General features: G+C 50.2%; 1 protein-coding gene across 6 annotated transcripts in view; it reads right to left on the minus strand.

The window, feature by feature from the left end:
* Nucleotides 1–24,359, minus strand: part of TBX5 (T-box transcription factor 5) — a 53,039-nt gene that overhangs the window by 27,372 nt on the left and 1,308 nt on the right. The window contains exons 1-7 of one of the 6 annotated variants that reach the window (XM_043901727.1): nt 23,860–24,161; nt 21,210–21,394; nt 19,444–19,538; nt 17,210–17,329; nt 16,219–16,366; nt 12,305–12,457; nt 4,011–4,102 (exon numbers count right to left, since the gene is read on the minus strand). In XM_043901727.1, the coding sequence (XP_043757662.1) occupies nt 4,011–4,102; nt 12,305–12,457; nt 16,219–16,366; nt 17,210–17,329; nt 19,444–19,538; nt 21,210–21,394; nt 23,860–23,869 (803 nt within the window). In that variant the 5' untranslated portion in view covers nt 23,870–24,161. Of the gene's footprint in view, nt 1–4,010; nt 4,103–12,304; nt 12,458–16,218; nt 16,367–17,209; nt 17,330–19,443; nt 19,539–21,209; nt 21,395–21,793; nt 21,904–23,111; nt 23,733–23,859; nt 24,162–24,359 lie in introns of those variants that run through there. The other 5 variants (XM_043901730.1, XM_043901728.1, XM_043901731.1 and 2 more) reach the window with 5 other exon arrangements.

Genomic DNA, 24,359 nt, shown 5'->3' on the forward strand with positions numbered 1-24,359 from the left:
CTGGTCACGAAACTAAGATCCCAAATGCAGTGCAGCACAGCCAAAGAAATAAGTAAATAAAAGAGAACTTAGTCTTATTCTAAACAATATTGTCTATGAAATCAGCCTGGTGTGCCTGGTATCTGTGGGGACGCTCTAAAGTCATCTCATTTGCCACCAGGGGAGGGGGCACTGCAATTTGGGAAATATTGGTTTTTTAGGATAAGATGTTTTTAAGCCACAGATTAACCTTTCCAAATAACCTGGGCACATATTTTAATCAGTCAGCTAGAGACAGGATTTGCAAAATGATTTTATTTTCTTCTTCCTGCTTTCCCTTCGCTCTCCCATTTTCAGAATAAGCAGTTATCGCTTCTGTAACTAGAAACCACACATAAACGTTGGAAAATAACTAAGATACCCTCCACATGTTCCGAACACAGATTGCTGGGTGAGGAGAGGGGAGGAGGGTATGTGCCCAGACATTTGCCAAGCCAATCCAAAAGTTATTTATGTGGGATCACGGCAGAGTTAAGGTTCAACCCTCCATCACCCCACGCCCTCCCTCCCTCCGTTCCGATTGTTGGAATTAGAGGAAATTTCATTCCTCCCGCTTTGCTGCCTGAGCCAGCTGTCACCGGGTGTGTGGGGGACAGGAAACAGGATTACAAGATCAACAGTGAGCCCGCCGTTCCAGCCAGGCTGTTATCAGAGCCGTCTCCGGAGAGCCATCTTCCCCACTTGTCACTACCAACTGTGACCTGGGAGTTGGGACCACAGCCCAGACTCAATTCTGAACAAGGGCAAAACTAGGAGTAATGAGGAGCTCTCCCCAACTCAGATCATATTTTGGAGCATGGACTAAGAACCAAGTACCCTTCAGGCATTCTCTCACATAGTCCTTACAAGAACCCCCGAAAGGGGAAGCTATCTTTATTTATGCCCATTTTACAGATGAGGATACTGAAGCTCCCTGCAGTAACATCACTTGCCCATGGTCACCTGTATACACACAGAGCAGGGACTAAACCCAGGTTTGTCTGACTCCAAAGCCTATTGGAGCCTCTCTGCTTTGTTCCTTCTCCCCACCAGGGGACAGCTCCAGAGAACTGGATGGATGACCCTGTCCACTCTCCCAGCCTGGAGAGTGGTCAGTCCAACCCTCTGTTTCCCAATGCAACGCCTCACATGGCCACAAAGACACACGTGGCTGGGAGGCTGAGAGTTTCAATCCAACATGTCAATCGCTGACCCCTACTGAGGACCAATTACCTTCCCTTCCTTCCATCTCCAGGTGCCTAGGTGGGAAGAAGCACACAGCCAATGTGCAATAACCCTGGGGAGTAGTGAGGGCAGACAGTTCAGACCTAAGCAGAGTCCTCTGCCTAAATAGCTCACCAGGCACGTGGTTCAGAGCTGTAGGAAGAGACTCCTGGACTGCTGACATGAGAGCTCTCAAACACCCGTCCGTCCCCCACTGTCTCTGCTTCCATGCCTATCACCTGTCCAACCAGCTTCCAAAGTGTGGGGCCCCGGCCTGATACAGGAAAGCAGTGAGGGCTCCTAGGAAGAGACACACCCGACCAGGCAGCCTGTGGCCAGAAGCAGCTCCCTGGAGGAAGGAACAGCTACAAGGAGAAATAGTTACAAGGAGGCTTTAGTGATGATGGGCAGGAGATGGAAGGGGAGGGGAAAAAAGATGGAGCTTAGTTAGACCAACCATGGTGTTCATGGGGCCAAAAACAATGGATAGAAGACAGATTTAGAGCCACCCCTTCAGCCTGAATGAAAGGGAGAGGGGACTCCGGTGAGGAGCAAAGCTAGGGGGCGTGGCCAGGCCGGATGGGAAGGGCGTGGTCAAACACAGCAAGGCATTTGCACCTGACACAGAGGGCAATAGGAGTGTGAGGCTGTGAAGAAATGTGTCTAATGTGCTGTACAAAGATGTCTCTGGGCTTCCCTGGGCAGCTCAGCTGGTAAAGAATCCGCCTGCAATGCAGGAGACCCCGGTTCCATTCCTGGGTCGGGAAGATCCCTTGGAGAAGGAAATGGCAACCCACTCCGGTGTTCTTGCCTGGAAAATTCCATGGACAGAGGAGCCTGGCGGGCTAGAGTCCACGGGGTCACAAAGAGTTGGACATGACTGAGCGGCTAAGCACAGGGACAAGATGTCTTTGGCAGCTGCCTGGGACATGTTTGGGAGGGGAACAGAGCTGATGTCAGGCCTAAGGAGGCTAGGAGGCTGGGGCAGGTGAGGCTGCTGGTGGAAAGGCAGCCTGGATGGAGAAAGGAGGTGAACTGTGAGACATGATAAGGTGGTAGCATCTCCGACACCAGGTGACTGGGTAAGACTGAGGCGGCTACTTGCAATACCTTAAACCCATAATCCCTCCTGCCCTGGACCTGGTGGAAAGGAGGGAAGAAGTACTGGACGGAAAAAGCCCTCCTGTCCCCAGCTGCACAGCCTGGACCCCCACCTGCAGGATGACCAAGATGAGACTGCCTATCAGTGGCTAAGCTGCCATGATGACAAGATGACCATTAGGAGGACGGGGTTTAGACACCGTATAAACAAACACATGAAAGAGCCTACAGCTGAAAATAGTTTAGCCTCTTTCACCTTCAAGTGATGTTTGTTATCAACTTTTCCACCCACCACAGGCTAAATTCAACTCCAACTTCCAAGGGAAGACACATAAAGCCAAAAATGTTTCTAAATAATAATTTAAGGACTTGGTTACTTTAACCACATAAAGCATCTTACAAGCCCACCATCATGAAAGAAATCAGTTATGAATGCAGGAATTCATATGAGTCTAGTGTACCTGTTCCACCTGAAGTTAATGGCATACTTATTTTTTAAAAGCATGCAAAATTAGATCTGCTAAACCCTCTATCTGAAAAAGATTTCTACAGCATGTTATTTCCAAACCCAACGTTTAAACCACAAAGCTGTGGGACCTTTCTCTCCCTCTTCTTCTTGGGTCTCTTGTCCTCCTTTGAATGAGTACACGTGTCCATCTGCCCAACTCTCCTTTTCAGGTTTTCCAGAAAGGATAAGGATAAGCTTCCTAAATGACCTCATTTTATTTTGAAATGCTAAACCCACCAAAATGGAAAGAAAAAAATAACATTTCTTGGTCAAAAGGATCGAGATGTATTTCCAATTCTCTTGCCATATGGTAAGTTATTTTGGATCCCTACCAAGAGAATATTTGACAAAATTGGCAACGCTTGTACAATCCTTTCAAATCAGACCAAATTCCCACTATGTCCATTTGCCACAGCCCCTTCTATTCATCATATCAGCGACCAAGACCACAGGATATGTAAAAAGACCAAGCAATTTTTATCACCAGCTTCTAATCCACCGCCCCCCCCCCCCCGTGCCAGGGAGACCATGTGGTGTCAAGCTTGTATATCACCCCACGGAAATCAAGCCATTAACTCTCCTTTCATTTACCAAGAGCTGTTGTCAAAAGAAAATCATTCATCGGCTGTGACTTATGGGAAGAAAGAGAGAGAGGACTTCACTAGAGAGGAAGACAGCAGAGAAAGAGGAGAAAATTGTAGCTTTTGCTCCCTGGGCAGATGGAGACAGTCAAGTTCCCTCATACACAGTCTTCCCCAAATCTACACGCTCCGGAGTGTCTGATAGAGGAAACCACATCGAGGGTTTGGTTTACGCTGTAAAAATCCCACCTGCAACGCAGAAGCTGCAGGAGACACAGGTTCAACCCCTGGGTCAGGAAGATCCCTGGGAGGAGGGCACGGCAACCCACTCCAGTATTCTTGCCTGGAGAGTGCCATGGACAGAGAAGCCTGGTGGGCGACAGTGAAGTGACTTAGCATGCATGCACTTGTGCACATGAAGGGTTATCAGAAAGTGGGATTCCAGAGGCGCTTTCTCGTTTCTTGATGGCAACAGGGCCCCATTTCTCTGTGCCTGGCCTTCCAGGGCTGCTGGCTCACCTGGGCTATTGAAGGGCAAGGGATGCAGAAAGTGGGGAGCCGAGGATCCCACTTCTTACCTTTGCATTCTCGACATTCTGTGTAGCTCCATGTCATCACTGCCCCGGAATCCTTTGGCGAAGGGATTATTCTCAATCTTTAATTGGGTGATCTGTAGGAAGCAGAGAGAGAGAGTTCCGTGTTCTCTTGGTTGCTATAAAACCACCTGGGGACCCAGCTAATGATAAGTGTCATGGAAACACAGTCTCTGGCAACCCAAAGAAGCAAATTAAGCCTGTCACGTCAACGGGACCCACCACTGCATTCAAAAGGAGGCTCTGAAAAATGTCCTAGATCAGACTGTCTTTAAAAGGGGAGGAAAAAAAAACCTGGTGTCAGCTTGCCCGTTAATTGGAGTCATACTCTGCATCATTCCAGCCAGATTGGCATTGTTGTCTCAATCATAGCATTTTGTGTTTCAAACACAATGCAGGCCTCAACACTTGGTCCTCCACCCCCTTTCAAAATTGTACCATGTTGACACGATGTCAGTTTCCTGCAGCGTGGCAATCTCCATTGGGAAGGACTTGATTATTGCTCTCGAAATCCTACTATGCCTCATTTCACATTCATTTCATAGTTTTCACAGAGTTTGCTAGCTCCAGTGAAAAGGAGGGCGTCTAAATAAATAAAGACTAACATACAGAATTACAATATATATGAGAGCTACCTAACAGCTCCAAACCTCTTTAATTATATAAGGAAGAAAGAATCCTCTTCTGGGAAATTTTCGTTGCAATGTATAAAACTCAGTGACAGAACGGGGTCTTTTGGTTCAAGGTCCATCAACACATATTCTTGAAACCATCAACATATTCTGTTAGCGTGAGTGTACAGTAGCAAATCTAGGTAAAAGAGTACATCCCTATGAAGTTTGCCAGAGTATGTCCCAAAAACTGTGTGTAAATTGAATTTTTATATATCAGATCACTTTACAGACACCAAGGCAGTGTTCATCAGAGGTCATTCAAAAATCACTTCATCATCATTATACCTATATAGCCTTGGTCCATTAATCTGCTTAATATTTTTATTAAGTCAAACCACTTTTTTTACTTCTTAGTATACTTTTTGTTTGTTGTTGTTTAGTCACTAAGTTGTGTCCGACTCTTTTGCAAGCCCAAGGACTGTAGCCTACCAGGCTCCTTTGTCCATGGGATTTTTCCCGGCAAGAATACTGGAATGGGTTGTTATTTCCTTCTCCAGGGATCAAACCCACATCTGTTGCATTGACAAGCGGATTCTTTACCACTGAGCCACCAGGGAAGCCCAGTATTTTGTTTATTTTCAGTTTAACTACTGAATTATAATTATTGATTAAAATTTAAGGTAGTTATAATTATGTTCTGTTTTTACTATTTTTTTATTTAGTCTTTCATATTTTTGGTCTTACTTGGATTGATTGTATGTATTTGTATTATTTCATTCTTCTTCCTCTACTGGCTTCTTAATGATTCTCGTCTTTTAAAACTTTTTATTTTGTATTGAGTATAGCCAATTAACAATGTTGTGATAGCTTCAGGTGACCAGAGAAGGGACTCAGCCATACAATATACATGTATCCACTCTCCCCCAAGCTCCCCTCCCATCCAGGCTGCCATATAACATTGAGCAGAGTTCCCTGCGCTGTACTTGTTGGTTATCCATTTTAAATAGACCAGTGTGTACATGCCCAAAATCAAACCACTTTTTATTTAAATCTATTTTATAAATATACTGTATCACTTTTCTATATGTCAAAGTGGAAACACTTGCAAGTCAATAAAAAGATAACAAGTGTATCAAATTCTCTCTACTGGTACCCCTAGAAAGTTCCAAACCAGAAGGCCAACCTTCCCTTTGTTGCAAGGGAAAATTTGACACTTTTACAGACGTATTTAACATAAACTGGTACCTAAGTAAGTCTCCCTTTCTCTAGCAGATGAATAGAAAGATAGTTAGAACAAGAACAGATTTTTTTCCTATAGTTCCATCATCTTCAGATCCACACAGAGCCATCTTTTCTACCCCCAGTAGCCTCTTTACAGACTTCGAGAAACGAAGAAGTTGCTTTGAGAAACTAGGCATAATTAAGGAATGTACAGATCTGTCCATTTGGGGGCAAGAACATTCTGTTTTCTGCTAGACATGGTCTTATAGCATTTCCTTCTAACCCCAGGACTCTGTCATGAATATAAAATATAAAATATATGAGTTTGTGTGCTCACAATAAAATATATATACACTTAACATTTTTTAAATGTTATGTGATTCCAACCGTATGACATTTTGGAAAAGGCAAAACTAGGGAAACAGCAAAAAGGGTAGCAGTTGCCAGGGGTTAGGAGGAAGGGGAAAATGGACAAGAGAAGCATAGAGGATTTTTACGGCAATAAAACAATTTCTGTGGGATACATCATGGTGAAGACGTGCCATTTCACATTTGTCTAAACCCACAGAATCTAGAGAATTCCTTGGTGGTCCAGTGGTTAGGACTTGGAGCTTCTACTGCAGGGGACACAGGTTTGATCCCTGGTCAGGGAAGTAGGATCCCATGAGCTGCATGGTACAACCGAAAAAAAAAAAAAAAAAAAACCCACACAGTCTACAACACCAAGAGTGAACTCTAAGGCAAACTACAGGCTCTGGGTGATGATGCGTCAATGCAGGTTCATCAGTGGCATCATATGTCCCACTCTGGGGGTGGGGGTGGGGTGATGCTGTTAGCAGGGGAGGTTGTACATGGTGGGGGGAAGCGGACAGAGGTTATACAAGACTCTGCTTCCCACTCAATTTTACTATGAACCTGAAACTGTTCCAAAAAAAAAATAAAATCAACTTTAAAACTTTTAAACCACGCATGGGCATGTCTATGTATACACATTCCCTTCGCCTTCCTTTTTTTTTTTTTTTTAACCTGGTAACCCATTCCTGTAACTTTCTGACCTCAAATCGACTCTTCAGAGTATGTAGAAACATCTGTAAAACCTCTCTGGAAAACAGAAGAGACTGGCACAACACTGTAAATCAACTTTACCTCAATAAAAAAAATTTTTTTTAAATACAAAAATCTCTTTGGATAACAATCTTGAACATGTGCATTCCTCAACTCAGCCCCATCACCTATCGGGGCTTTCTTTCTCACACCAGTTTTATGACAGCAAAATGCAACCATAAAACCATAAAGCATTTTTAATGGTGAGGGGTGGGAGGGAGAGATTTTCAAAAGTTGAGTAAAAATTAGATCATTTTTAAAAAGGGTGGAGGGAATCCTTATCCCGATTCCTATGCCCCTCACCCACTCATCCAGAGACAGAAGCCAGCCCCTGAAAATACTGAGGATAAGACTACAATAGGGGTGGGGCAATTGGGCTGAATTAATGCCTATTCCATGACATCGCTATTCCACAGAAACACACAAAAAATTACCCAGAGCAAAAAAAGAAAAGGGTGGGTTTTGGTACTTTATCAGCAAAAATCTTTTGCTCAAAAAAACTTCTGCTCGAAGTAAGTTTAGATGCAGGTGAAAATGCCTATCTTATTTCATACTAGTCCTCTCATTTGCCATAACCCTGTCTATGAAATCCCTTGCACCTCAAACAGAATATCTGCTGCCTAATTCTTGTTCTTATACCATACCTCCCAAAAATATGTCAGAGGATGCGCAGAACTGGTGAGACATACACTGAGATGTGTGGATCTCACCTACCTACCTCGCTCTGTAGAGTTGAGGATAGATGGCTATGGTCGTACGAATTACCCCTGAGAAATCTTAACCTGTAAGCTTAGGGGCCGGTGAAAATGTCTATCTTATTTCATACTAGTCCCCTCATTTACCATAAGCCTGTCTATGAAATTCCCTTCCGAACGTGGAGCTAGTCACTCACGGGCACACAAACCCATACACCTGGATGTCTGCATTCCACCCAAAGGCTCCACTGAAACTGACTTCCATGCGTCATACAGATGTACTCCCTCCAAAATCAGCATAAAGCCGGATATCCGGGGGAGGGGCCGATCAGGAGAAAAACAAATATAAATGCCAGGTCCAACCACTGAGACAGAGGTTGTAAAAATTAATGAGAATAATTGTTGTGAATTCTCGCTTTTGGGAAGAAAAAAAAAAAAATCCTCTCGAGGGCCAAAAATCTTAATTATGTCTCTCTATTAGGGGTTCATTTCCTGGTCCCAACCAGAGAGCTCATACCTCATAAATACAGGCTCCATACACAATGATTTAAACAGAAGGAAAATGCCTTTTAATGGCAAAGTAAGTTAATATTGAAGGGAGAGACACGCTTGCATACAAAGCCATTGTTGCCTAAGCAGGGAAATGAAATGCCCATGTGACCTTTTTTTTAACACCTAAATATTTCTAGGGATTGCCCTGGGAGCTGCTGACAACTGCAGCGCAAACCTTACAAAAACCTGTTTCACAGAGTGAGCGTCGCTGGGGAAGATTCGAGTGTTTAAATATCTTTCTCAAGCTGTCAACCATCTGGGGAAATAACCCCCAAATCCAGCTTGGGATCACAGCTGGGCTCAGAAAATACGTCGTATCATTAGGAACCCCATGGTAGACAGGTGTGTGATGGCAGTGTAAGAAACGAAGCCTGGCCATGTACCTGCCTCCAACTGGTACCTGCAGGCAAAGATCAGTCTGGAGGCACAAGCCCTCTGGGCCAAAACTTGGTGGCTTGCATTTTTCCAACTGACTTGATGGACGTGAATTTGAGCAAACTCCAGGGGCTAGTGAAGGACAGAGGAGCCTGGCGTGCTGCCGTCCATGGGGTCGCAAAGAGTCGGACAGGACTTTGCAATTGAACAACCGCATTTTTCCAGATTGTCCTGGCAATTCAATCACATAGACTGCTTTTCTTTCCAAAGCATAATGCCAGGCAAACTGTCCTTGGACTGACAGAACAATCAGGGCATGAACCAGTTAGTCCACAAAGTAGTTGTAGTTGTGTTTCAACCACAGTAATAAGAGCTTATTTAAAAATCTCAGCTTTTCAGATTCTAAAATAGGATAGACAAAGAGTTTTCCAGAACCTGCGTTTTGGATGGAGTTGCCCTGTTACTGTTAACTGATCAGTGATGAAGTCAATCATGACTCATCACCTGTGCTGACTCTGTACCCAGGCTCTGCATGATTACCCGTTCCACGGATTAGTTTATTTTAATCCCCACCATGATAATAACCACACACACACACACAAAAAAAAAATTCTCTTCTTAGTCCCATTTTACAGATGGGGAAAACTGAGTTAACTAATGTGCCCAAGTCAGATAGATTTGAACCCAAGCATCTACCGCCAGATTGTGATGCTAACATTTACACAAGAATGGAACAGCCCAGGTGGCTTTTACCCACAAAGCCAAGAGTCTCAACACCCCATCCAGGTGGGACAATAAAGTAACAAAACAGAGTCTACAAATCACAGTCAACCCAACTGCCCCGCTTATTTAAGTCACACATCATATATCCACGTGGGGAATGTCTGCAGGGGCCTGAATGCGACTAGAAAAATACACTGCATTAGACTTCCTCCTGACAAAGAAAATAGGTGTTTTTGGTTACTTGATAACTAAAAAGTGGGGAAAACCTCATGCGGGAGAGAGTGCTTGAAAGTCATCTCCTTGAGCTTGAAATCCTTATGGATGCCAGGTTGGCTTTAAAAAAACAACAACAACAAAAAAAAACCCTGCATGTACAGCTCAGCCTGGCTCCTTGGCTCAACCAATGAAGAAAATCAGCAATTCCTGTGTGATCCTCAAATACACCTATATTCATCACTCAACTGATCATGGTCCTTATTTCATGACGTTAAGTCAAAGTGTGATGCTATATACCTGAAACTCATACAGTGCATGTGTCAATTATATCCCAATAAAACTGAAAGGAAAAAACAAGCAAAAAAAAAAAAACACACACATATATTCAAATGCATCTTTGGAAACTCATGTTTTGGGACCCATGAGCATTTAGATACACAATCTCCTAGACTGTGTTCAAAACTTACATGTACACACCCCATTGGACAGGCACTCCACACACATAGATGACCAAATACATGCACTGAAGAAGACCTTTAAATAAAATAAAATCTAGGGGGTGTTGAGTGTGTTCACAAGTAACTACAGTGATAGTTTCATGGATATACACATATGTCAAACAGCTAATTGAATACTTCAAATCGTGTGGTTTATCATATGACAGTTATGCCTCAACAAAGCTATAAACAGAGAAAGACTGTGTGGTCCCCCAAATCTACCCACTCCTGAGGAACCCCTAAGGTCTTTACTATTAATATATAAAGCTTGGGGGTTTTCCCCAAAGGACCTGAACACTCACGCGTTTCTTTACCAGGTCACTTTCATATGTCTACCACTTCCTATCCCCTCTCTCTGGGTGAACCTGGGTTTTCCTGGCAGGAAAAAAAAAAGATTCAACATATTTTTGGACCCTGTGTCAAGACTAGGAAGCTCTAAGCACATACACACACATATATATATATACACACACACACATATGGGGAACTGAGCATTCCGGTGGCTATTTTTTCCATTTTTTTCCCCTGTAGCCATCACCACAAAGTTAAACACAGGTTTACAGCAGCCATAGAGGAAACAGGTTTCTAGCAGCCAGACTCAAATTAGCCTGAAACAGCGTAGCAACTTTCAGGGCACTTGACCCTACCATTTTTTTCTCTTATTGGTTAAAGTGGGAAGAAATTTTTAAAAAATAATAAAATAGAAAGCCCTTCTTTTCCTTTAAAAAGTAATCACATTTAGAGGGTAGGAGGGAGTGCGTTTTCTGCTGAAAGGAAGCTTGCCCAAGGCCTGGGATCCCAAACAGGCCGTGTGGCCTGCAAGGGACCATCCATCACAGCTTGGCTTGGTCACTGACAATCTGAATTTGGAGATTACCCACAGCATTTCATAACTGCCCTGGCTTCGTTGGGGGTGGGGATTAGCCGACACACAGTCTGCATGAAATGACCTTCAAGGGGTGACTGGCGGCTTTAGGGTGCTAAGCCCATCTCTTACTCTAACCTGGCCTCTCCAGCCTGGCTCCACAGCCTCTGCAGCCTCCCCCCACCCCACTTTTCTCTTGCCCATGGGGGAGGGCACCCTAGCCCCCTGTCCACCTCCGTAAATCGTCCACATGACCCACCCTCACTGATCTCATGTGGACTCCCCCTACCACTTTCCCCTCCCACAGCCCCTAACCCCAAATCACCTCACAATATTCCACGAGTCTACCACCCCAGAAGGGGGCAGCGATGCCTCCCCAGCTCCTATATCTTGCCTTTCCCGCTTCCAGATCTTTCCATAACGAGGTTTAGGAATCATTCAGTCGTGCCCTCCCCACGCCAATAAAATGAATCCATGGGCACTCAGGTTTCTAAAGAACAGGCATGAACCATGACACGTCAAGATGAGCCCTTTCTCCCGAGCAAGAAGACATCTACCCCCCAGTCTGCAGTTAGGAAGGCATCTTATTCTAGCATCACCGTCAAGCTTTGAAGGACCGAACTGGGGCCTGAATTTCAAACAGCATGGGGGTCTGACGGTGACACAACCCATCTGCGACATCCCACCTCTACACAACACTGCAGCCACCAAACAATGAGCTGGCCTTGTGCACGTCTCCCCTCACCAGGCTGTGTCTTGGCAGGATCTTAAGTCCCCAGAGCTTCGATTCAGGCAGCTGGTGACACAAGTTCCTCTGCTTTTGCTTTTGTTTTAGCAATGCCAGTCTTGCTTGAGTATGTACTTTGGGGTCAGTCATTACTGAAACAATTAAGAAAGCATCTGGGAAGGTCCAAACTCAAGGTTTCCAGCAACTCAGCCACCTCCCCTGATGGGAGCTGAAATGCATCCAAAAGGCAAAAGTAGAGGAGGAAAGGAGACCGGCCCCCCACAGAAAAGGTGGCCCCAGGCAGGGTGGCACCAGGTTCCCCACCCAAGAGCACCGAGCGCATCAGTGCGGGGACCTTACTTTTCACTGATCTTTCACCACTACAGGGGGATGACTTCTTGTTGCATGTGAGGATAAGTATTGATACCAAGTGGTCAGCTACGGTTTGACAATTTCCATCTAGTGTGTGGGAGTATGACTTTCATGCCACTCCTATGAATACAGTACAAACAGCTGCGATCCTTAGGCTGCAGCTCTGTTCCTGCCCCAGGCCCCTGGACAGAAGTTGGTGCCCACTGTAGGGTGGAATAAAAGTGCCCAGAGGCTTAAGGTTTTAGCAGAAGCCCCCTGCAGATTCATGCAAACAAGTAAGTGACCCCAGGCCTGCTGGTTCCTGGGTCCTGAGCTTACCTTGTGGTTCTGGTAGGAAGTCACCGCAATAAACGCCGTCTCAGGAAAGACGTGGGTACAGAACGCGGTGTTTTTTGAGCCAAATCCATTATTTTCGTCCGCTTTCACGATGTGTAATCTTGGCTGGTATTTATGCATGGAATTTAGAATAATCTAAAAATAATAAAGAAAATGAGATGGTAAGAAAAATCAAACCCCCTTTGTTTCCATAAAACCCCACTCTCCACCCCAAAATTACGTTCCTTATATAGACTCTCAAAAACAGGTCTGATTTTTTTCCCTCCTGTTTTTGAAAAGAAGCCAGTGATTTCATTAAAAAGAAACATTTCAAAAATGACAATTTCCATCTGAAAAAGCCACGGTAATATTCCTGGAATCTACCGAAAGCACACGGGGTAGTAAATCAGAATTCTTAATAAAGTTTGCTTAATAAATTAACTCTCTGCATAGGGCACTTCCCGCCCCCCTCCATGCGAGTGAAGCAAGTTTGGGGAATTGGTGCCCCCGAGGAAGTCTGGGCAGCAATTTTGGAATGAAAGGAGTACAGAAACAAGCAAATATACATACAAATAACCACCCCTTCTCCGCCCTCCCCCCCAAAAAGAAAGTTCAAAGAGATGCAGAAGAAGAGACCAAGCACTTGCAGAACTGGAGGAAAAATCACCAGTTTGGTCCTTTGTTTGGAAAATGTGCAAAGAGGAGTCAATAAAGAAGAGAGGAAAGTGGTGGGAGGGGGTGTGAGATGGGGGGGAGAAAGAGCCCCCCTAACATCAAACAGGGGCCTGGGTGCCCTCAAGAGTCCCTTTCTCCAATTTTACAACATTTCAGGATCCACCACTGGAATTATCTCCAGACTTGGCCCCAAACAGAACTGGGACATCCTTCTTCGTGGGCAATATTTTTCTCCTCCCTTTCTACCTTCTCCATGTTTGGGGAGGGGGTCTCGGGGACCAGTGGGGTCTCCCTGATGTCGCTCTACTATGATTACAACCACCACAGTGAAGACCAAGAGGGGTCTGCAGACACCACTCTCTCTCTGGAGCAGGACCAACCAGAGAAGAGGAGCATCCTTACCAATACAACCGAGTTTGTTGTCTGATTGACGCCTTGCAGTTTGCAGCTGCCGAGAGGCTGGTAACGCTCATGTTGGTCAAAACGTTCTAGAGCTATACCCACCGAATGGGCTAACCGCCGCGTTTCCTGAGCTGAAAAATCTGGCCTGGTTTTTCCCCAGGATCGCGACACTGAGCGGCAGAGGGAGGGAGCATGGATGACCCTGGGGCAGGGTGCCTGGGCCAACCCTTGAGACCCGCCTGGAGGAGTGGGAGGGGAGCGCGGCCGGACCCGATCGGGGGAGGGGCGAAAAAAGACTCGGGACCCCGCGGCTCCCCGACCCCCGGGCCGCGCGGCTCTAATCTCCGGCCGCCGCGGCCCGGCCGCCTCCCCGGCCGATAGCGACGCCGGCCCGGGCGGCGCGGCGACAGAGAGACGCAGCGGGGCCCCACGGGCCGCCGCAGCCCCCGGCCGGCGCGGCCATCGTCCCGGCTTAGCCAAATTGCTTTGACGGCCGGGGACAGTGTGGAGACATCAGCGCGAGGGCGATCTAATGGCCCTTAATTTCATTAGCGCGGCTTTGGATTCCGAGTCCGGAGTTTAGGATGGGAATGCGTGGCAGCTCCTCCGCGGGCTCGGAAAGACCTGCAACTCGCACGGGCGCGCGAGGCTCGGGCGCCGGCCTGTGCGCGCGCCTTCCCTAGGGGTCTGCCCCAGCGCGACCCCAAAGGCACACCCAGGGCCGCAGAGGGAAAGCTACGACGCCCAGACAAAGGATACACAGAGGCCCCCACCAAGGGCTCCTAGCCTCCAGAAGGATGCCGTCCCAGGAAGATGCAGGCAGGTCGTTTACAAAATGGTCCCCTCTCTCTCCGTCGCTCAACCTAAAGCCTCCCTCAGCATGCTTTCCTAAACCTACCTGCCGGCGCGCACCAACACCCACGCAAGCTGGAGAATATCCCTGGCTTGGATGCACCACTAGCTGGACCCTGCCGGCAAAATACCCGGTTTAAACGCAAAGGAGGCCCCAGCATTTGGCCCAGGAAACACCAGCCTCTGCCCCTTTGCAACCCTTCCTACAGCGTAGAAAGGTAATGAACCTTCTTCGTTCTCTGCTCTGCCCTAGCAGCCAGTCCGGCCTCAGAGCAACCACGTGTAAAGGCATCAGTGAACAACCTGTGGTCCCCTTCCACCACTGGACCCCGTGGGCTCAGGGCATCAGCCCTAAGGCCTCAGGAACCTGATTTCTCATGTGAACCTTCACAAACCCTCCTCCCTCCTGACCAAATGCATCTGCACCCAGGCCCCTCATGTCCCCAAACTGGGGACCATGTGTTGATCTCCTCTCTAAACAGACGGAGTGGCAGGACCCCAATCGCTTCTGGAATTAGACCTAGCCTCACATCCTCCTTCCTAAATACAAGCTGTGTGACCTCGGGCAGGTCATCTTCCCTTCCGTGAGCTCCCAGTTACAAATGCTGTATTTCTATCCTCCTCTCTAAGCTGCTCTGAGGGTCAAATGCCCTGAGACGGATCAGCCCACTTGTTTGGTGGAATCAGCAAACTAAAGGTTCTGAACTCTGAATTGAGAGACTGTGTTCTGTCCTGGTGACCATGTCCAATGAAGATATTTAGGGATGTTTCCCCCCAAATCCATGTTCTATTGGTTTTTCTTTGGGGGAAGAAAGAGTGATACCCTATAGAGAATCTGCTAGGAGCTACACATTCTCTCGGAAGGCAGGAGACCACACCCACAATATCTTGCAGTTTCAGGGGGTTCCGCCGGCCCCTGTCTCATGGGGTCAATCCAGACTCCAGGTGTAAGAGCCTGATCTGGGCTTGCCCACTCTGGACATGGTGGGAGGAGAGGGAAAAGCTGGAAACTGGAACAAACAGATAAACCCGAGGGTGTCAAGCTCAAAGGGGCTTGGGTACCAGAGTTTGCCTCTGGGGGGTTGGTCTCCCCATCTGTAAAAGAGGAAGCAGAGAGTCTAGGGTCTCCCTTTCAGCTAGAACATCCTGATGATAAGAGGATTTGGAAGGAGGTAGGTAAGGCATCGGCTTCCCTGGTGGCTCAGTGGTAAAGAATCCACCAGCCTTAAGGAGATGTTGGTTCCATCCCTGGGCTGGGAATATCCCCTGGAGAAGGAAATGGCAACCCACTCCAGTATTCTTGCCTGGGAAATCCCATGGATAGAGGAGCCTGGCAGGCTACAGTCCGTGGGCTCGCAAAGAGTTGGACACAACAGCAAAGAGCTGAACAACAACAAAAGGTAAGGTATAAGGCTCCCACTGTGGTCAAGCCTTTGTGATCTGTGCTGAGTACCCACCAAGCTAGAGGGCTGCCCCAGTCCCTGATCACAGTTGGGGCTGAACAAACAGGAATTCCAGGCCCGGAATGAACAGCTTTAGTCACCCCCACAGCCCCCGTCCCTCAGCAAAAGCAGATGGGTTGGATGCTGGCATCAGAGATGCAGGGTGAGCCCTGGGCCAGGAGAACCGGGGGCTAGATCACCAGCCAGCCGGGAAAGACACACTCCAGAGCGCGGATTAACGGACAACAGGAAGGACCGCCAGGGGCAGATGTCTGAGCAGCAGAGAGGTGGAGAAAGCCAGGAAGAATTAGAAGGTGTGAGAAATAAGAGAAAAGGAAAGAGAGATGAAAAAGAGGCAAGGAAAGGGAAGAGAAAGGCCAGGTCAAAAAGGTAGACAGGGAAAGAGGCCAAGGCCGCTGAAATGGAGCAAGGAAAGAAGCGTGGGTGGGCACAAGGAGCCAAGAAGAGAAAGTTCTGGAGAAGGGGAAGGTGTGAAAGAGAGGTGTGGACCTGCTGATACAAGAAAGGACCGCGAGAGGTACTCACATGCCCAAACGGGTCCAGGTGGTTGTTGGTGAGCTTGAGTTTCTGGAAGGAGACGAGCTGTCGCATCCAATGCGCCCCCGTGGCCGGCGAGTCCGGGTGCACGTAGAGGCGGCCCGGCATGGCGGGTTCCGCTTTGCCCGTCACAGACCTAGACCAAGGAGAGGCGCCGTCCGCTAGACTTAGCGCACCGCGGAGCCGGCTGCCTCGGGAGCCAGCGACGGCGGCTGAATACCAGACAGATCTGGAAATGGCCTGACCCTCAGGTCTTGCTCGGGCACCTACAATGCCAGATGCCCAGAAAGCCTAGAGCCGGTGTCCAGGTGACAGTTCCCCCTGCCCCACACTTAACCAACTGACTTGCTCTTTCGCCTTCCACCTAATTCCTTCCCCAGCACCAAGGGCTCCATCTCGCAGCGTCTCTCTGCCCACGAACAACTGGTGCATTCTGGAAAGCTTGGATGTGCAAAAAAGTCTCCGGGAAAAAAAAATCCTTGAGGGCTTTCCAAAGGGGCTTCGTCCTCAAGCCTCTGCACTCTTGGCAGCCAGGGGAGCAAAGTACCCAAAGAATGAATCTCTCCTCTCCCGCCTGTTTAACTCAAATACCCCGGACGGATTTTGCAATTTCATAAAACAGGCATGTTCAAAGCAGGTAACTCATAAAAAAAATAACTGTTAATGGTTTATGCCCCCCAGAAATAGCTCCAACGCTTGGAACAATACCCTGTGTAAAGGTCCACAAGCCCTCCAGTCCAGCAACAGACATCGTCACTTTACTTCCTCTGAGCCTCAGTTTTCCCATCTATAAAATGGGAGCTACTGGCTGCTCTTTCTTTTTCTCAGGACGAGGTCAGGAGGATGCAGACCCGTGGGCAGCAAAAACCTCTAGCACACAGTAGAAGCTCAAAACCATGTTTATTGGTTCTGTGGGGAAAGGGAAGTTGGGTTTGCACGGTCCACCCCACCCTCCCCACCCGACCACTGTGTTGCCTACCATTTATTATCTGCGAACTTGTATCTGTGGTCATCCGCGGGAACGATGTCCATGAGAAGAATGTACTTCGTTTTGGGATTCAGGCCAGTCACCTTCACTTTGTAACTGGGAAACATCCGCCTAGAAGAGAAGGGGCGGAGGCGGAGAGACAGAGGCAGGGAATTAATGCAAATATTATGAAGATCGCATCTACAAAATTTTATGAAAAGAATCTACGTATCTTTTAAGAAACGTGGAGGAGATACGGTGGCCCCTGCTCCGCACTTGCCAAGATCCAGCCCAGGTTTCCCTCCAAGTTATGGGAAGAGAAAGGTCCGGAGCTGAGCAAGCAGGCAGGGACTACACCTATCTACCGGAGGAAATAGAAACCAGGAGGAGAGAGCTTCTAGAGACTGGTTTCAAAGAAGGCCAGAAAGGGACCCCGCATTTCGATTCTTGCTAAATGCCTCTTTCAGAACCAGACACCTACTTTTTTATTCGGGGGCAGGAAAATGCTTAATAGGTTTAAGGGCGGGAAAAAGTGGCCTGCTTCGCCCAGCCAGGTGTTTCGGCCATTCTGCGCAAAGCTGCGCGTCACGTGAGCACCCAGGTGGGTGCGCCCTGGGACTGCCCGCGCGTGGGTGCCCACACAAGGTGCGTCCTGGCTACAGTCCTCTGCCCCCAGGGTATGGCGCGGCGCGTGACCTCTGACACGAATCTCGGCCAGGAATTCATTCATAAATGCTTCACCGCTTCTCCAAGGCGCTGGCACTCTGACGTGGAGAGTCTAAACGTTTTGGCCCTCCGCGAAGAAAATTTGGTCTTGGAAGAAGCCGATCCCTGCGCGAGATCGGGTGCTTGGAAGGAGGTTCCGCAACCCCGCATGCGCCGTGCCCGCGCCCACTCCGCGCCCAGGCGCACTCCCTGGTCTCCATCCCGCCTCTGATGGAGGCCGCCCCGAAAGCCGATCGGGACGCGAGGACCAGTGGCTGGAGCCCGGCTTGCCCAGGGATGGCGGGAAGGGGTGAGGGAGACCTCTCCCTCGGGCCTTGGAGCCGCGCCTCGCGGTGTTTATCTGCCCGAGGGAGCGCGCCTGGAGGCGGAGGCGCAGAAGGCTTCGCAGGCCTTTTATAGTTAAATCCCGTCGGCTCAGGCTGGGGAGGGGGGAAAGGAGGCCCCGGCCGCGCTCCTTCCTCGGCGGCGGAATGGGAAGAGGACTTGAGTTCTTTGGTATAAACAGAACGCGCTCCTAGTTCACTGGGGCCGAGCGGGGGAGCAGACATTGTTTAATTTCAAATAATAATAAATGTCACTGTTGTCAGTTTATTGCGGGGGGCTTGGGCTGGAGAAGCGGTGGGCGTCTGGAGAGGCGGCTCCATCCGCCCCCTTCACACACTCGGTGGCTTGGGCCTACCGGCTCCTCGGCTTCACAAGCCTGCTCCGCGCAGGCCCGGGGCTTTCTGCCCCTTAGGGACGCGGAGGGCCAGTCCGGCGTTGCTAAGGCCGTGGGGGGGTGGTCCCCGCGCCGGGGCACACGCCCGCGCGCACCCAGACGCTGGGACACCGAGCAGCACGACCCTCCTACCCCCTCCCCCAGAAGTCTCGCATTTCTAGCTAAAACTCTGCGAGCTTTTAAGAGGAACTCTGGGGGTGAGTGTCTTGACGAAACTGCCGTGTTTATCGGTGTCTGTATATAGAGCCCGGCCGAGCCCCGGTTCAGTTTCAAAGGCTTCGCCTCCTTTCTATAAACAATGAAAGAGGTAGCGAACACACTCAACGATTCCGAGGTTTGGCGATCGGGTGCGACCCTGGAACCGCTCCAAGGTCAGGGAGAATGGGAAGGAGGGTCTGGGCGAGGAATCAAGTCTGAGATCCCATGAAACCCAAAGCTCCCCTCTCATCTTTGTGTGTCTCAGCACCTCTCCATTCTCCCGTGGGCTCTCCCATCTCATCTCTCCTTCTCTCATTACTGATCCATTTAGAGAGCATGGCCTCCCAAGCTTCTTATATAGGACGTGGAAGAAATGCCCAGTTTCAAGAATCAAATCTTTTAGGTACTTTATTTCCCTAACACTGATGGCGATCCCTGGAGGAATTCGCCATGCCTCTTTAACCACAATAGAGTTAAACAAAATATATTCATATTCCATCTCTGTCTCTCCTGTTTCTATTCTCCCCTTTTTCTGATCGCCCACACCTTTCTTCATCTCTACCACAAGTTCCCTGTGCCTCCTCCACAGAGGAGACCATCTCACCTGCCAGCCTTGGTTATGATCATTTCTGTTCCCACTTCGTGGAATTTCAGCCACAGTTCTCTTTCATGGAGAAACACCTTGATCCCTTCCATGCCCTATAGGAGGAGAGAAAAGTCACACAGAGAAGGCCTGGAGACAATGAGCCTTCGCTCCCCACACTCCCTGAAAACACAGTTTTCTTCTCCTTTCCCCTCAAGCCAGTGGGCTCCTAGGCTGAACCACTGCCCCCAACCCCTATCACTGTCTGGGCTCTGGAGCAGCCCCTGCCCAGGAAAGTGTGTGTGTGTGTGTGTGTGTGCTCTTTCTGGGAAGGTCTTAACCCCATGGTGCAGATCCGTCTCCTTCTAATGCCACCAACATAAGGCTAGAGGAAAACCCCCCAACCATCACGCATTCCAGAATGTGCATGGGGAGGATGGGGCTAAGGGAAAAAAAAAAAAAAAAAAGGACCAATCACACTTTAGCCAAGAGGCAGCTAAAAGAGAAAAGAGAGAGAGAGAGAAAAAAAAAAAGCCTCAATCTCGAAAAAACTCACTCAGGATATTCCAATGTAGGCATCCAGATGTCCACACAAAAACACACAGATGTGCGAACACTATATGTGCGTGTTTAATCTCCCCATGGCGGTGCATATATAGATATAGGTGAAATTTACAATTTTTAAATGTTTATATATTATAATAGGTTGCCACAGTCCCAAACAAAATTTAAGTATCAAATCTCAAATATCTCTATGAATATGCTTCCTAGGCCCTCCTTCCATCCAGCTTCATTCACTTCAAGCTGTTTTGATTATGGGCACAGCTATTTAACATTCCTGATAACAACTACAAGTTTTACAAAACTGATGCGCATATATATATATATGTCTTCATTTTGCAATAACTTGGAAACGTGTAATAGGTAGATTTGTTTTCTCCTGGAAGAAAACCTAAGTTTCTGAAAATGCGTGCCCACTGCCGTGCTACAAATATAGGGGCATATTCCTGAGATGGGAAGGGCAGAGGAGAGAGGGGATGGAAAAGCCAGGAAGGCCATCGAAATCCCAAAGAAGGGTTTCAGCTACATGCAAGTATCTCTCCAAGTCAAGACAACCACTTCCAGCCCTCTGACACCCTGTTTAAAAATCATCAAGGTCTACAGAGGACGCCTTGAGCGCCCAGGGCGCCCGGGTGAAGGGCGCAGAGGCTTCACGATCGGCTGGCGCCCAGCTTTCAGCCAGGCGAGCCCGCGGCTCCCCGCGCCCTCCCGGCCCAGCCCTGCGCGCTCCCCGCCGCCGGCCCGGGCCGCGCCAGTTCTCCAAGCCCCAAACGATGCGGCGCGCGGGGCTGGGGCGGCGACGCGGAGAAGGCGGGCGGAGGCGAAGGCTACGGCAGATCTGAAGAGGGGTCAAGCCATCGCTCATGCCGGCCTGAAGCAGCCGCTGACCTGGCCCTTAATGAGGCGTTCAGACCGAGTTTACACCTCATGCAGCAGGAAAGGAAGGATCTGGACCCTTGTTCGCTGGCCCCAAAGAGCCGGATCTTTATGACTCCCCTAACCATTTCCACGAATTCAAAAATCCTATGGCCATAAAGATAATCGTCACAATACAGCGGGTAGAAATACACTGGCATTTGGGGAGGCATGGCAGAGAAGGGTGGAATTGAATGGGGATAAAAAGAAAAAGGGTAATTATGGGCACACACCCCCCCACTTCCTCCTCCGCCTCAACCCCTGAATAGAGGGGCTTTGGCTTCTGCAAAGGGCCCCGAGGCCCTTCTTACCTGCTGGGTGAAAGCCGCCTGCGGGGACGACGGGGACTTGCTGGGGGCCCCCAGCGCACTCTCGGGTTTGGAGTCACAGGGAAGATCCTTGGCGTCTGGTTCCAGGGGTGTGTGAGCCAGGCCAAAGCCCTCGTCTGCGTCGGCCATGGTGATCCCGGGGCCCTGCGACCTCTCGGGGTCCTGCTCTGAGGACGGGAAGGCCAGCGACAGGCAGATGAGAGGGGGGCGCAGAGAGACAAACAGAGAAGGTTGGAAGCACAATTCTGGTGACAGGAGGGGCCAGTTACTCGGCTGCTACTCGAGGTTTCCAGCTCCCAGCACCTCCTTCCCCCGCTGAAGGAGGCTGCAGAAGGTCCTGTTATTCTTAGCATTACTATTACTTTATGACCACGCACAACCTCTTGCGAAAGCCCCCGCGTCACAGCGGGAGGAGGCGAGGCCCGCATCTCCGCTGCGCAGGCTCCCCCACGATAAGCGAGCTGCCCGTCAAATTTGTCTGGACTTCTGGAAGAGCCAATAAAGATAAGGCCTGGGTATTTTTGGAAGCCATTGGGTACGAACCCAAAACAAAACAAAACACAAACCTACTGCCCTTCTGAGAATTTTTTCTCTTCGTCAAATTACAGGAGGCCAGCAGAGCCCTATTGATGAAAACTGGCAACAGGAATATTCCCTGCAGTGGCCAAGATGCCTGAAATAACCCGCCTCTTGCAAAAAAATCAAAAACACAGGAGGGGAAAGATCCGCAGATGAAGAGGCCAGGTCCGGAACATTCACGTTCATCTTTTATCAGTTCCGGGCCTTAAGCTTAGAAGTCCTTTAACATTAAGAGTCCTCCCTTTTCCCCCATTCGTAAGCAACGTGAAAAATAAAAGAGTCAAACAGAAAGGTCGAGAAAGCGGTCGCGCTGCAGTTCGAAGGAGGCGCGAGGCCGGGTGCCCGAAGCCAGCGCTGGGCCGCCGGCCTCCGGAGCGCGTTCCCCTCGTTTTTCTCGGCTCTCCAGCCCCAGCCGGGCGTTTTGTCGAGCAGCCTGGCTGAGGGGAGCTTCTCCGAGCTTCAGCCGGGCCTGGTTCGCTGGAACTGCAGGCCTAAGCTTGGGGCTGGCGACGCCAAAGCGGTTCCCGAATAAGTCCTGAGCTTCCGGCGTTGAACCCGCCACTGAGATCCGACGCGAGGCGCCGGCTGGCCCAGGTTTTACGGGCATGTGAGGTCGGAACACGCAAAATAACAGCTGCAGAACGGTTCAAGCCCGGAGGAGCCTGCCCCATGCTCTGATCGTCTTCCAATCTCTTCTACGTTCCCCAGTAGGGATTTCCTCCCTCAAAATCCGGGAACGCTGGGAAGGAGGCTCAAGAAATGCCTCCCCCAATTTTAGCAGCCGCTCTAGCGGAAGGCTGGATCCCACTCCCCCGATTTGCCGTGGCCGGAGACCCAGAAATGGTGCGGAGGAGATCGGCTTCTAAGCACGATTCCCAAGCCTCCTCCTTCACCACGCCCTTGGGGTTCGGGGGAGGCAGTGATGGGAGCCCCGAAGCCGGCTCACAACAAAAGAAAGCAGTGCTGGCGTCCCCACGTGCGCGCCCCTGCAACCGCCAGCCGCGAGGACAATCCCACCCCAAGCCCTGGCCGAGGTCCCGGAGAGCTGGGGGGCTGGCGGTCCCGAACGAGATGCGGTTTGACAGAAGCAGGCCGCGCGTCCTGCAAGCCTCCACGCCTCTCCCCCAGCCCTGGCTCCCTCCTCGGCTCCACGCGCCGGGCAGCTCCGGGCCGCGGAAAATCGCTGCGAGCCAGGCCCTGCAGAATCCCCGGGCCAGGCTCGAGAGCCGCCTTGCGCGCCTCCCCGAGCCTCCTCGGCCGGCGGGCTCCCTCCCCGGCCTCCCGGGCCATCGGCGGAACGGTTACCTCTCTCGGTGAAGCCGGTGCATTCACCGCATTCCTTCTGACTCCTAGCAGGGAAGCCGGCGGCGAGGCGGGGGCGCGGGCATGGTGGCTCCGGGGTCTATGGGGGAGACTGCTTCCCCGGACCGGCGGCAACCGCTGCCTACAAAGGGAGCACCCACCGCGGGAGCCTCGCGGCAGCGACTGCCCACAATCCAACACACACCTCCTGCGCCGTGCGCTCGCTCTCCCTACAGGCTTCCAAGTTGTCAGGCGCCAGCAGGGCTCTCAAGAACGCCAGAACAGCAGCCTCCCGGAGCACCCCCAATAGTGTAACCTCCGTGCCCGGTTCTCCCTTGCACCCGCAGGGAGGGAAAGCTGGGAGACAAGAGGGAGCCTGGGAATGTCTGAAGTCCTTGCTGAGCTCGGCTTTCAGGGTTAAAGTTCCGGAATCCGAGGTAAGAGTCTCTCTCTCTCTCCCCCTCTCCCTCTCTCTCCCTCTCAGAAATACAAGCCGACTCAGCGGAGCTCAGTGACGTTGGGCTGCCTCGATGCTTACAGAGTACTGAAATTGCCTATCCAACTAGCTTCCACTGCACGCCGCCTGCCTCTGTCTCTCTCCCTCCCTCCCTCTCTTCCTCCCCCCTCCCTCTCCCATCCCACTCCCTCCCCCAACCACCTTTTCCATTAGATTTCCCGAACACTCAAATCACAACACGAGTCTCAAACCCAGACCTCGAGAGCACCCCCTCCTCTCCACCCCCTTCCCAACCTCCATCCATCTCGGCTTCTCTGAGCGCGGCTCGGTGGCTGCACAAATCATCGCAAACCCGCTCGCCGCCTGCCCGGGGAAATAATCTCGGTGTCGCGGGCGGTGCGGAGAACGGGAGTCTGAACGCACCAGGCGTGCACACACCCGCCGAGAGCCTCCTCTGCAGCCTGGCCCACGTTCTCTCTCTGCCGCTGACCTCAAGACAGGAGAGCTGCCTGACCTCGCCTGGCCCAGCCTGCCGTCGCTAGCCGCCCTGACATCTCCCCCCTCCCCACTCATCATCCCGACTCTCAGCGACTCCGGGTTGAAGGCAGGGTGAAGGTGCGTTGGGATGGGGGCCGAGATCAAAGATGCCCAGAAATCACCCTGGGCTCCCCCCGCGCCCCCCCCCCGGCCACTCCCAGAGCCACCAGACCTCCCTGGCTGGAGGTGTACACAGGCAAGTGCCCAGTTTTATTAAAATAATCAAACAGTCACTGGGGGCTGGCTGGAGTTTTCAT

Source organism: Cervus elaphus, chromosome 5 (assembly GCF_910594005.1).
Source record: "Cervus elaphus chromosome 5, mCerEla1.1, whole genome shotgun sequence".
NCBI lineage: Eukaryota > Metazoa > Chordata > Mammalia > Artiodactyla > Cervidae > Cervus > Cervus elaphus.